We start from the raw sequence: 12,338 nt of genomic DNA on the forward strand, positions 1-12,338 counted from the left end.
TTACCGCAGTTGTCAGCTAATGTAGAATTGGCACGACAGAAGATGCAAGAGGCATACAACAAGTCTTGTACCTTAGCACAAATCAAAGAGGAAGAGGTACTTTTTGCTACACATTGCTCTGGGAATAGTCACCTAGGGTATATTTATATTCCAATAGCAAAAAAAGTATAAATTATTATAAAATATCATTTAACATTTTTTTCTTTTTTTCTTTTTTTCTTTTTAACATCTATTCTTTACGAATCTTTAAGTGTGCAATTCTGTCGAAAACTTGTAATAAAAAAGAGTTGTTAAAATTAAAATTTGTTATTTTTTAGAATCACTGTAATAATCTATTTAACATACTTATTCTGTAATATTTGTTTGGTGTCTATTTATGTAAAAAAAAAATCAGGTGACTATTTGCGAGTTAAGATAATTTATTTTTATACTTACTTATTTTTGAAATATAAATTAGTATAATTTATCTTTTTCTCACAGGAGAAAGAAAAAAAGAGACAAAAGGTCTTGAAATTACTGGAGAATAAAAATGTAGGTACAAGACTAGGTAGTACAACTAATGATGAAACTCCTAGTACGAGTACAAATACAGGTACAAAGTCAAAGTTAAAGTCAGGTAAGACTTACGTTATTGTGATTTACTATCTAAGGTAAATTTAAATAATGTGCTGTATCCATACGTTTTATTTTTAGAATATAATCCCTTAATGGGTGATAGTACTCGAGGATATCGTCCTCCAAAACGGAGCTGTTGCAAAAAAGGTGGATGCGGTTAAAAATAATTTTATAGAATCTCATAAAAAAAGGCCATTCCATTCTTACAATTTAACAATTGTCAAAATAAAAAGGGAAAAAACTTACGAAATCGACAAATAGCACCACTTAACTGCGATACTTATAATTTGTATAAATTTAAGCTTTTGTAAAAAAATTGGTGTATATTTAATTGTTATTAAAATGTTATTATATTAACATTAATTCGTAATATGTACAATTTTTAAGCTTTAATAAACTAGAGGCAAAATCGATTTTATTTTTAAATTAATATAGATTTCGTATATTTTCGTTGTCTATTTTAGTAAGTTTATAATAAAATTATCTAAAAAAAAATTAATATGTGTTTACTGAAGACAACAAGGAATAATAAGGGATAAAATTTTAAAAAGCGTTTGCACAGACGCTTTTTCGCGCACAGACTCTTCAATTTTTCAACATTACCTTTTATTAATCGTTATCAGTATAATACGCAATGATATATATCAGCATACGTCGCTTTATACGTGTACGTGGTACTTGACAATAGCAATTGTTACAAATTATCTACAGTCGTGCGCGTGTATGTCTATGTGTATGTATACGTGTGTAACGTGTGTCTCTGTAGTATGCACGCTCCTATTTAACTCTCTTAAATTTCATCGATTTCACTCGTGCGACGACGGTCGGCGAAGAGAGACGAACGGCATGTCTCTCTTCCGTAGTAAATAAATTATAAAATTAACTATATAAAAATGTTCACCATTTTTATTTATTCGCTGTATTTACAAAATATAAAAAGGAAAGCTTGAGCTAAATACGCGTCTCCACGGGCCCCAGTGCACGTGCGTTACACGGTTGTGTAATTACACGTGTGCGGCCTGTAAAACGCAGTCCAGAGAAAGAGAGAGACAAATAGGAAACGACTATCTCCTTTTTCCTCTCTTTCTCTCACATTGCTTCCAATTCGAAATCACTATTTCGTGTTCTTAATGATATGAATTATTTTTACGTAGCTCTAGCTCTCTAACGGTCTACTTAATCCTTTAAGCGCGATCCAGGACCAATTGTTTGCACCAACGTCGATCGATCGAGTGCTATTCTCGATGTAATGAACTCTTCTACTCTGCGTTAGACAATCTCCCAGAAAATTATATTAAGAACACTTTGACGATGAAGTCATGGAATTGACTTTCCTTTCAGGAGAAAAATCGAGCGAAATTTCATTCTTAATGAATTTCTTGGCAGTTTCATTGAAAAATATGGTTCCATTTGATTATTAATTTAATCAGAATCTAGAAATCTTCATTAAAAAAAGTTGATCCCAAATTCATCAATATATCTTCAAAATATTTTCCAATAGATCCCGAATATCTGGACTCTCGGAAAAAATGCATCGATCACTTCAATTGGTGCAACTAGCGGTCTTCGTCGTTGCATTCGGCGGTCTTGGTAGCACCAAGTTTAAAGTCTCAGAGAGCGTTTCTCGCAAAAGCGGCCAAACTCTGTTTCGATATCGCTACCAGATATGATTTTACAAATCGAAAAATTTCACCCTAACGTCAATACAATCATTTCCCCATCTACACGATCTAACGATCAATGGCAATTTTAACAAATAGGTCGGTTTAGTCGATTGACACGTTTATTGCACGTATTCACGAGATGCAGTCTGGTTATCGATCATGTAATTTTTTTCTCTAGAACGGAAACAAAAGTGAACATTTTTACATATGTGTGTACATATAAACACATATACATAAAAAAATTTTCACTTTTCATATTTCCATCTGAAGAAAAAGTTACATGATTGATTCCCTGAGCACAAATATTATTGTAACTGTTTCCGACAGTCGTAAGTCAATTTTATTTATCATATTGCTTACTATTAACGATATAGAATCTTCAATTTCAACAAAAGATTTGGTTCTATAAAAAAATTTTAGTGAATTTTTGTAACAAAAGTAACCGCTGTAATTACAAAAGTTTATGATGCAACGCAATTCATACAACATACATCGATCCTTGGGATTGACTTATAACTTTGTCAGAAACAATTACGACAAACTTTGTGTTCAAGTCCTTCGTTTGATCTGTTTGACAAACTTGTCACGCGTTTGGAGGGGGGGGGGTATATGATATATTATGTTTCGTGTGTGTAGCGTGTTAATCGTGTGTTCGTGTTGAATGTCGTTTACGCGAGCCGCACAGTTCTTTTTTTTTTAAGTTAAACATTACTGTGTTTTATACAAGTTTTCTCAACCATCGTAACAATACAAAGATGACAAATTATAAAAATAATACATTATCTTTTTTTTCTCGTTCCTTCGCGCATTGATACGATGGTTTGGCAGCGTATTCGTTGGCTGAATCACGATCATTTAGGATTGGAGATACGGTGCTTTCCGAAAGGGTCACGATTCTGTAGCCTTCGAAGAGATGTATGTATATCCATATGTAATATACTCTTTCCCTCGATAATACGCGATTGCATCTTGTCGATCCGAGCTCGCGCGCACGAATTTGGAAGTTGCGGATCCACTGCTCGTTTCATCAAACGTACCTCGCAGGTATAAATGATATACTATCATTATTGATCTAAACGTCTTCGTGTCTCTCTCATATAGAACATCCGCAGTGGATTCGCATTTTAACGGACGCAGTTATCTCTCGAGCAAGATGCACCTTCGCTCATCTAACGGAACATGAACTGATATCCTCAAGGTTCTAACGATGATGGGAGTTAGGAAAGGTCACCATATTTATCAATCGCAGCTATGAATTGATAATACACTTCTATACAGCACAGACCTCCAAGAGATATCCTAACAATATCCTATGGATGTTCTCAGGACATCTCTCAGATAAAGTAAGGTATCACGATGATATAATAGTATGACGCTTAACATCCTACAGCTCATCAAAACGCTGAAGATAGTTTCCATCATTCCTTCAACAGGGCGTTAGATAAGCAAAGGTGAAAAAAAGAACAGAAGAGTAATGCCTGCTCGCGTCTATCTTTTTCTCAGCTCAACGCGACTCTCACAGAGTCGTCGCGCGAACTCGCACCGGACGCACACACTCGTACGTGACGACGCAGATACTTAAAATACGCATCCTATCTAATTACGTGTAATGAGATGCTTCCTTCTAGAACTAATCTCGCGTCTATTCCCCTTGGCAACTCGCTCGCTCTTCTCCATCTATCTTGTATTTTTTTTTAAGCCTAAAGTATATCGAGATGATATTTTCTTTCTTATTCCTTCGCCTGTTTGGATGGACTTTTTTTCTTACTGGATATGAATTTATTCGCGCGCAGCTGCGCGTCGACACGCGAATAAATTCATATGCCGAAACTCTTACGAAATTATATAATATAGTATGTATCACTAGGTAGACCTTAAGTTCAACTCTCTGAGTTAACAAATTTAATTCAATATCTCTGCTAATCAATTATTTCTTTCCTCTTTCCTCCCCCTCTCTTTCCTCTTATATTAAATCCGAGAGCGCAATTCCTATGTGATCTATTTTCTTTCTTTTTTTTTTACGGGAATATACATGCAGCAGTGGCAGTTCGTTCTATTGAATATCTGAATGAATAGTATCTGTCGCGCGGGTTAACTTCTCTATTCAGGCAGCAGACGGTCTCAAACCGAGTGGAGCTAATTGTATTGTGTACGTATAACAAATTTGAGCGATTCACCATACGTCATTTGAACAAGCCACATGCGAGTTCCGCTCGGCACGCGCGCGCACCGCTAGAATAACACTAATCCGTTTACTTGTCACTTAATCGAAAGTCGTAATTAATAAGTCGCATACCCCGCGTGTACAAAGGAAAGCCACGCCCACGCTTCGCCGCGACGGCGTCGTTACGGGGAGGAAAGAAAAAGGGTCATCGCACGGGCCGCCGGAGTGCCTCGCCTCCGCGTAGCGCGCTATCGCGGTTGAAAGGAACCCGTATCTCGATGGGACCCCCTTGAAAAATGCGTACAAAATGTCTCGCTTGTTATATATACATCGGAGGAGCTTCGCACATTATGGATTAAACGAAAATTTAATCGGCGTTTCATTCCTCCGAATCAGACGGCAATTAACAATCGAAGTCACAAGCATAGACGGATTTAGACACTCTTTGGCGAATTTGAAACTTTTTAAATCTTTGTTTGAGTAATTATTAAATAATAAAACAATAAGGACAAATGAGAGTTAAACGCTGCAGTTGGTACATAAATTAGCAAATACAAATATGATCTTATTAAAAAGAAGTACAGAAAAATATAACAAAGGAAATGATAATGCCAATGAAAGCCGACACAATTGATGTGATTCAAATAAATAAATAAATAAGTATGTGTTAATCATTAATAAACGTTTCGAACCTAAAATTGAGTCATCCTCAGTGTGTGAGTAACAAATATCGAAATGCGTGTAATTTTTATACATTGCAGAAAGACAGGCACATATGTCATTGAATCATTAAACATCTCATTAAGCTATTGTCTAAAATTAAAAAAACTTTAATTGTCGTATTTAGTTTAGATACTTAAATCAAATTTTAAAATTTCATAATTTAAATTGAACTCAGCATAGCGATTATATTTATGTCTTGAAAAAAATACGTCAGATTATTAACAATTAACATCACATTATTAATATTCTTATAAAAATGCTATATTAGAAAAATGCTATATTAAATATTATTAAATATTATTAAACTGCTTATTAATTTATTAATTTATTAAGATATTATTATTTTCTTCTGCTCATGATTGCATTTTAAGACCGAAAAAGATTTCGATTTGCGGAATTAAATATGTATATAAATTCATACATAGAAATAGTTAAACATTTAAGATCTGCTTTGACACACTAAATATAAAATTTCTCTCATTTAAATTTAATTAGATTTATTTTCATCCGTCTAAATTTGTATCATAAGAAAAAATACATCCGCAACATTTCGCTGTTTTTCTTTTAGGAGACAAATATCATTTTATCCTTTTTGGCAATAAATAATAAAGATAGAACGACATTTGTGTCGAGTATCTCCTAAAAGGAAAACAGTTTTAGTCGAATTATTCTCAACGGAAAATCGTATGTAATCTCACGTAAGTTCCAATGACGAGTAATTATATTTAAGTAATTATATTCGTATAAAAACACTGCTTTCGATAAATGACGAGATATATTCAACATATGTGTGCCTGGTTGATATTCTCAATATTTTACATAAATGGAAATAAGCACATTAAAAATGAAATCCAACATTATTTTCTTGTATTAAATATTTCATTTGCTGATGTACATTTCCATGGGTTTCACTTCTATTCTAGATCCGTCTATGGAAATCGGTAAGAAATGTTAGCCGGAATCATCCGTAAACGCGACGCTCCATCCATAAATGCCGCATTCAGATGCGACATGTATTCTATCCTGTTAAAAATATGCGCTTCAAAGGAGAGAAAGATAAGGATAATAAAATTTCATGGTTCTAATAGTATGCAATTCTTCTTTGACCGCTATGCAAAAGACGCTTTCAATAAGTCGGTCGTTACGAATGCAAATGTACTTCGTTGTGTTTTCCATCTAAAGTCCCATCGCGAAGAAAGTTGAAAGATTAATGAGAAAAAGAATATGAAGATTCAGCTATCTTTTTTTTCGTAAGTACAAAAATTTTAAGATCTTTGTGCAAATCGTACTACTAACAATGTTAAAATTTTACAAATGTTAGTTTCTTTTCTGTATTTTTTCCATTGTTTTACTATTATCTCTTATAGTGTAATGTTACCTCTAATATCAATATATTATAACAACAATTTAGATGCAGTTTTAAAACAATTTACGATTTGCAATTATAATTCGTTTTGCAAACGAATTAGATCGCGGTGAGACGATGGAAATATCTGATAAAAATCGGAATCAGGTACGCGTTGGAGAATAACGTACTTTATATTGGCAGTATCGTCGACAAGTTCGAAGCGCACATTTTTGACGAGCACATTCTCACTTTTAGATATCAGGTCGTGTGTATTAAAGGATATATGAGATATATCTTACGTATCTGTTGCTTATGCGACATGAGTTCAATTGATACGACGTATAAATTAATAACTAATGACTAATCTCGTTAGAATAACTTTGTACAATTTATACAGGACCGTTTGCGTGATATGATAATATATATAATATGTATATATTTATATATATATATTACGCGTCTTTATTGTTATTTCGTTTCATTTTAAAAACGTATTTACTACGTGCGCCCATTTTGGAAGAATTATACGTAGCCCTTCGTGGAGATTAGCCCTCGGTTACCTTAGGATTTAGGAACATTATATCCAAAATAATATACTCCATTTGTCGTGGCCTGAGCACCGTACAGGCTGTCGAAAATAAATGCCACGCTTTACGAGGCCGATCGCGATGCCGAGCACGAATCATTTTGTCAGGCGTGACATGTTAATCCTTTCGCTACGACGATTATACCTGCCTATCCATTCAGCTTCCGTCGTGTGCTGAGAGATACTGTAATCATTCATCTCTAATTGTTTGCATCAAGGATGACTGCATCCACCAAAACGCCCATTCATTTCGTTTTTTGATTCTGATTCCTGAATACTTAGCTATTTAACATAAAGATGAGAGATGCTATCAGAATCGAACGAGCTTATTTAATGTCGATGAGACATGCATATGAGCGATTTTGCTGCGTATTGCAAATGCCGCAAATATATTGCATTTGAGTTTCACGATTGAAAACAATCACTTCATCCGCAGGAAGTGAAACCTTTCGACAAAAACTACCGTAACGAAAGGATCATTCTGCGTACAGAACAAGCAGACACGGTCGATCGATAAGTTAATTTCGTGTACAGCACAGTAGAACAATTGCGAACGATTGCCTGTTCGATTGTTTCCGAGACAATGACTTCGGAACGAAATCACTTTGACGCTCGAAGAGATCGTGGAACTATCCTATACCGAATTATTCTAAAAATCTTGAAGTCTTTTTCACAAACAAGCTCGTCTCGGTACGATAACGTACACGTATACTCTTATTATTGCTATAGTATTGGAGTCGTTATCTCTCTTAGAGCGTAATAAGTGCAATTGTTTCAATAATTTTAATTAAATATTTAGCTGCTCGTCATAAGAAATATATTATTTTTTAAAACAAGAACTTACTTTGTAAAATTATAAAGAGTTCGGTTATTTATGTCTTCTATTGCTTATAAATGGAAATAAACTAAAATAATTTACCTCTGAGTTATCAAATTTTTTTATAGGCAAAATTTGTCAATCAATAAATAGTTGACCGCGCTTGCTTGATTCGTACGCGCGTGACCCAAATCTTAGTTCGCGCTCAAGCGGATCAACCCGTTGTATCGTATATTCTTCTCTCCGTTTATGCTATCGCCACGTTAAAAAAAACACGCCACACACGGAAAATTTATACACGACATTCATCCTGGAGCGGTCGCACGGAAACTTTTGTAGCTCGCTGACATTCGCAAGCTAAAATGTGACTTTTAAAGTCATTATTTAAGATAAAAACTTAATCAAACTAACAATACGTCAGCGGGAATGGCAGTTTACATGGCAATCGAAAACACAGTGAAGATTCAAGATTGGAATATTAGCCCAGCATGACCGCTCAGGCGTTAAATGTTTATTCGAGGAACATGTCGCGCAACAGCAAATCGCAATATATGAGAGAGAAGAATGTTTTCTTTCCTCTTCTTTCTTTTTTTTAATATTTCACGAATATTGGAATCACTTCTATCTCTCAGCGTGATACAAAGTGAAGAATAAAGAAAATATAAGCAAGGTCCGGTGATACGTTAATTAGTCTATTTGATAGAGTGTTCAAAGAAAGATAATACTACGCGTTGCTTCCATTCCTCTTACGATGTTATCTGTTTTGAAAGTCCTTATCCGAGTTCAGAGTACAAAACAATCGACTATATCGCGTGTACGTAATGAGGTCTAGGCGGCATAGCATTCAAATGTTGCGAGCATCAGTCACGGAGCGATTCAATCTTTCGAGTCTTGAAAGTTGAAATAATGTTCCTACTACGATAGATCGTTATTGCGCTTCGTACAAACACAAGAATATTCTACAAGCTTAAACTACTGCCACGTAATCAGCTAAACGTAAAACATTGTCAGTCATGGAATACTTAATATCTCGCTGTTAAATTTTTTCGATATTATATAACACAGAGAAAGTACGAGATTCACTCTGTCTCATTGTCACCGAACTTGTGTATAATCAACAAATCAAATCGATGTAGCTTTCCAGCGTGTGGGCCGTTGAAAGAAACGCGGTAGCGTTTCGCGCCAAGTATATATAGAAATATAGCAACCCTGCGAGACACTACGATGTATCTTTCATTATATATACGACACGCTCAATCGAACCGCATTCGACGAGCTACCACGACATTGCTGATTGTGAAACGGCCTCCCGTAGTCGCTAGAGTACGATCGTTCGTTGTGATCGAAGGCCGTTTGTTCAGGCACGTCCTGTATTTACTACGTTTAGGCAGTATTTAGCTTTCACGGTGATCACCCAGTCGACTAGACTCCGTCGGAGCGTTCGGGTTATTGCCGCTTGCAAAGATACTATTTAGCTTATTGTATCGTTGACTGCCCGTACTACTCATCGTATTAGAGGCCGAAGAATTGTGTTGGCTGTAATTGCCCGTTCTCGAAAAACTAGGCAGCTTGTCTGAAAGCAGTACCGATAGAAACATGTTAAAAATATGTTTGATCGTTCAAACAGACTTAGGATTAAGTGGGATTTAATTAAAAGAACAAATTAATATACATATCAACGTTTTATATTCATTAAAAAAAAGAGGAAATCAAACAAATAAATTATAAAAATAAAAAAGATAAAAAATCAAATATTTATTAGTATAAAGAACATAATTATTAAGTAAAAAATTTTTTTACACAAGAAATATTAATCTAAAAAATAGAAATGATTAATAATAACTGTTCGGTACTTTTAGTGTTAAGTTTTTCTCTTTCGAATAGATTACCTTTACTACGATGCCTCAGTCTCTCTTGTGAATTCGTACTTCCGCATTGCCTCTGAGGGATGCAGGAGTAATTGCTGTCGCTACTGTACGTGGGTGAGGACGTCCTGTTTCTTCTTCGCGGACTCCTGTTATTCCTGCTTCGGGAACCCGTTCTGCTACTACTGTGACCGCATGCCGTACTGTATTGCTGCGCGTTGTATTGCACGGTATCGGCGTAGAGGCAGCTCGATTCTGAGCACGAGCAACATGCGTCCGAGTGCGTGTTGGAGTCGCATGACTTCCTATCCCACTCATCATTCTCGGGCTGATAGAGATTGTCATTGTGGAACATTTCGTCTCTGTGTCGATACAGTTCTTCGCTCATGGCGGACGGCGTCAGATGGGACTGTTGATTGTTGGAACGAGTAAACGCGGGATCGCCGCGCGCGCCATAATCGTCTGGCAGACCGTTCTGATGATGGCCATAAATCACGGAGCCACTTTCGTATTCATTCTCCTGGTTCTTGTAATCGTAGTGATTGAAACCCTGCGGGAACGAGGGCAATGGTGGCGGATTAGTTTGCGGTGGCAGTGTCGTGTATCTGCCCTGCGGAATTTGAAGGTTGCCAGGCACTTGAAGAGCGCCGGTCTCTGAGTGCTGACTCTGTCCGCTGTTACTCCAGGGTGTTGGCGACGGGCTGAAGCTATTGGTCACTCTAATAGGCGGAGTAGGTGGACTCTGCGGATTGCATGAACCTGAGTTACCGCAGTGATCTAGATCGTTCTGGACGCTTCTCTTGCCGAGATGTGGACTGAATGGCACTTGTTGCTGTTGCTGTTGATGCGAATGTTGCAACTGATGCTGCTGCTGCTGCTGCTGCTGCATCCGACCAGTGGCTACGGATGTGCCAAGAGGGGGTGGATGTTCAGGCGGTGGCGGCAACATGTCGCACCAGTTAGGCATCGGCATACCGGTTTGTGGCGCGTCGCTTGCAGGGCCTGTTATTCTGTACTGTCTTCTTTGCATGTCCAGGTTCTCGTCCGCGTAGGCGGCGTCTCCGCCGCTCATGTTATCACTGCTTGGCGACACCGTAGACTTGTTGGGCTCCTGATTCGAGTCCAGGCTTGAATAATCCGGTTTCAGACACGAATCGCTGGAGTTTGACTTCTGGCAACTGGTTTCGATCGAGTCTGAGTTACGGCTGCCCACACACAGGGTCGTGGTCGCGTACGGCTCCGGCGGTGGCGCTTGCATTTGCTTGCGTGTGTTGTAGAACGTCGTCAGATTTACTTCAGCGTACTCCGAGCCGGTCATGCCCATTATACCGGCCGCCAGCATGTGCTGATTATTGAGTAACTTGGTCTCACAATCCTTATCATTGGCGGCCTGGAGGGTATTAGTTGGCCTCCAACCTCGTTCCAGCCAGAGCGTGTCTTTATTCAATTGACAGATATCGTTTGCGGTACCCACGGGTACATTTAAGTGACCCAGTTGCTTGCTCATCGCTTGCCTGCGTCTCACGTACAGGGCGGCTAGCAGCACGGCGATAATGGTGAATATCATCGTTATTATCAGCACAAGAAACCATGTTTCTCTGACAACAGACGCGCCTCCGTGGCTGGGATCGGTACGCGGCGGTAATTGCGTCAGCTGTCCTGGATCCATGTTTAATAGAGTCGGACTAGAAAAAGGACCTAGTCCAACCCGGGTTTGTCCAGCGACGCGAGCCGTGTATAAACCGCCAGTAGTCAGGCTGTTGATGATCACCGACGTGGTGGACGCGTTCAGGGACATTTGACCTAGGATCTTGTTGCTGCTGTTGCTCTTGATCTGAATCTGTATTAAATAGATACGAATCAGCAATGAGATATAGAGAGATACGTTCTTACACTATTAGGGAAGAATAACGGCAACCCTTACCTTATAACCAATCAATTGGCCGTTTTGAGTGTTCTTTGGCGGTGGTGACCATCGAACGAACGCCGAGGTCATATTTATCATCCCCACGTGAACATTCTCGGGAGCGCCCGAAGGCATGTCCTCCAACGTGGTGACCAGTTTCACGTTGCTTGGTCGACCTTCAATTATCTTGTAGAAGGGAACCAGGAAGAATTCGTAACGCGTATACTTTTTTAGATTAGTCAGCACGTAACTGGTAGCGCCAGCGTTGAGCACCGTAACCATCTGATATTCTGGTTTCTCGGAAACCTCGCGATATCGTATATAAAGACCCTCTACTAAATCTGCCGCGCCAAGAATCTAAAATTCAAATTCTAGTATGTTATTCTAATTCTTTGTTGTTATTTTAATGTTTTCCAATTTCAATATCCAACATCGCAACTGCAGAGTATCTCAAATACCGAGAGAGATTTACTGAAAAATTTTTTTGTTAAAAAAAAATGAATAAAAGCTGATAGCTCTCATCTATATTTTTATTTCTAATACAAATACAGTCTGGATAAATTAAATCTTTGCTAAAGTGGGTGCATTTGATATAAACAAGTATCTTTTTAAAATAAACAAATAAATGTTATTTCTGTACTGTTACAAAT

The 12,338-nt window shown here is 37.5% G+C and overlaps 1 protein-coding gene and 1 pseudogene across 1 annotated transcript in view; one reads left to right on the plus strand and one right to left on the minus strand.

The window, feature by feature from the left end:
• LOC108693360 overlaps positions 1–1,028 on the plus strand; it is a 1,565-nt pseudogene extending 537 nt beyond the window's left edge.
• Positions 1,029–9,204: 8,176 nt separating this feature from the next.
• LOC108693297 (roundabout homolog 2-like) overlaps positions 9,205–12,338 on the minus strand; it is a 120,136-nt gene continuing 117,002 nt past the window's right edge. The window contains exons 9-11 of the mRNA XM_018202172.1: positions 11,707–12,045; positions 9,807–11,622; positions 9,205–9,490 (exon numbers count right to left, since the gene is read on the minus strand). Of these exons, the coding sequence (XP_018057661.1) occupies positions 9,312–9,490; positions 9,807–11,622; positions 11,707–12,045 (2,334 nt within the window). The 3' untranslated portion in view covers positions 9,205–9,311. The remainder of the gene's footprint in view (positions 9,491–9,806; positions 11,623–11,706; positions 12,046–12,338) is intronic.

The sequence above is a fragment of the Atta colombica genome, unplaced genomic scaffold, assembly GCF_001594045.1.
Source record: "Atta colombica isolate Treedump-2 unplaced genomic scaffold, Acol1.0 scaffold9, whole genome shotgun sequence".
In the NCBI taxonomy this organism is placed as follows: Eukaryota; Metazoa; Arthropoda; class Insecta; order Hymenoptera; family Formicidae; genus Atta; species Atta colombica.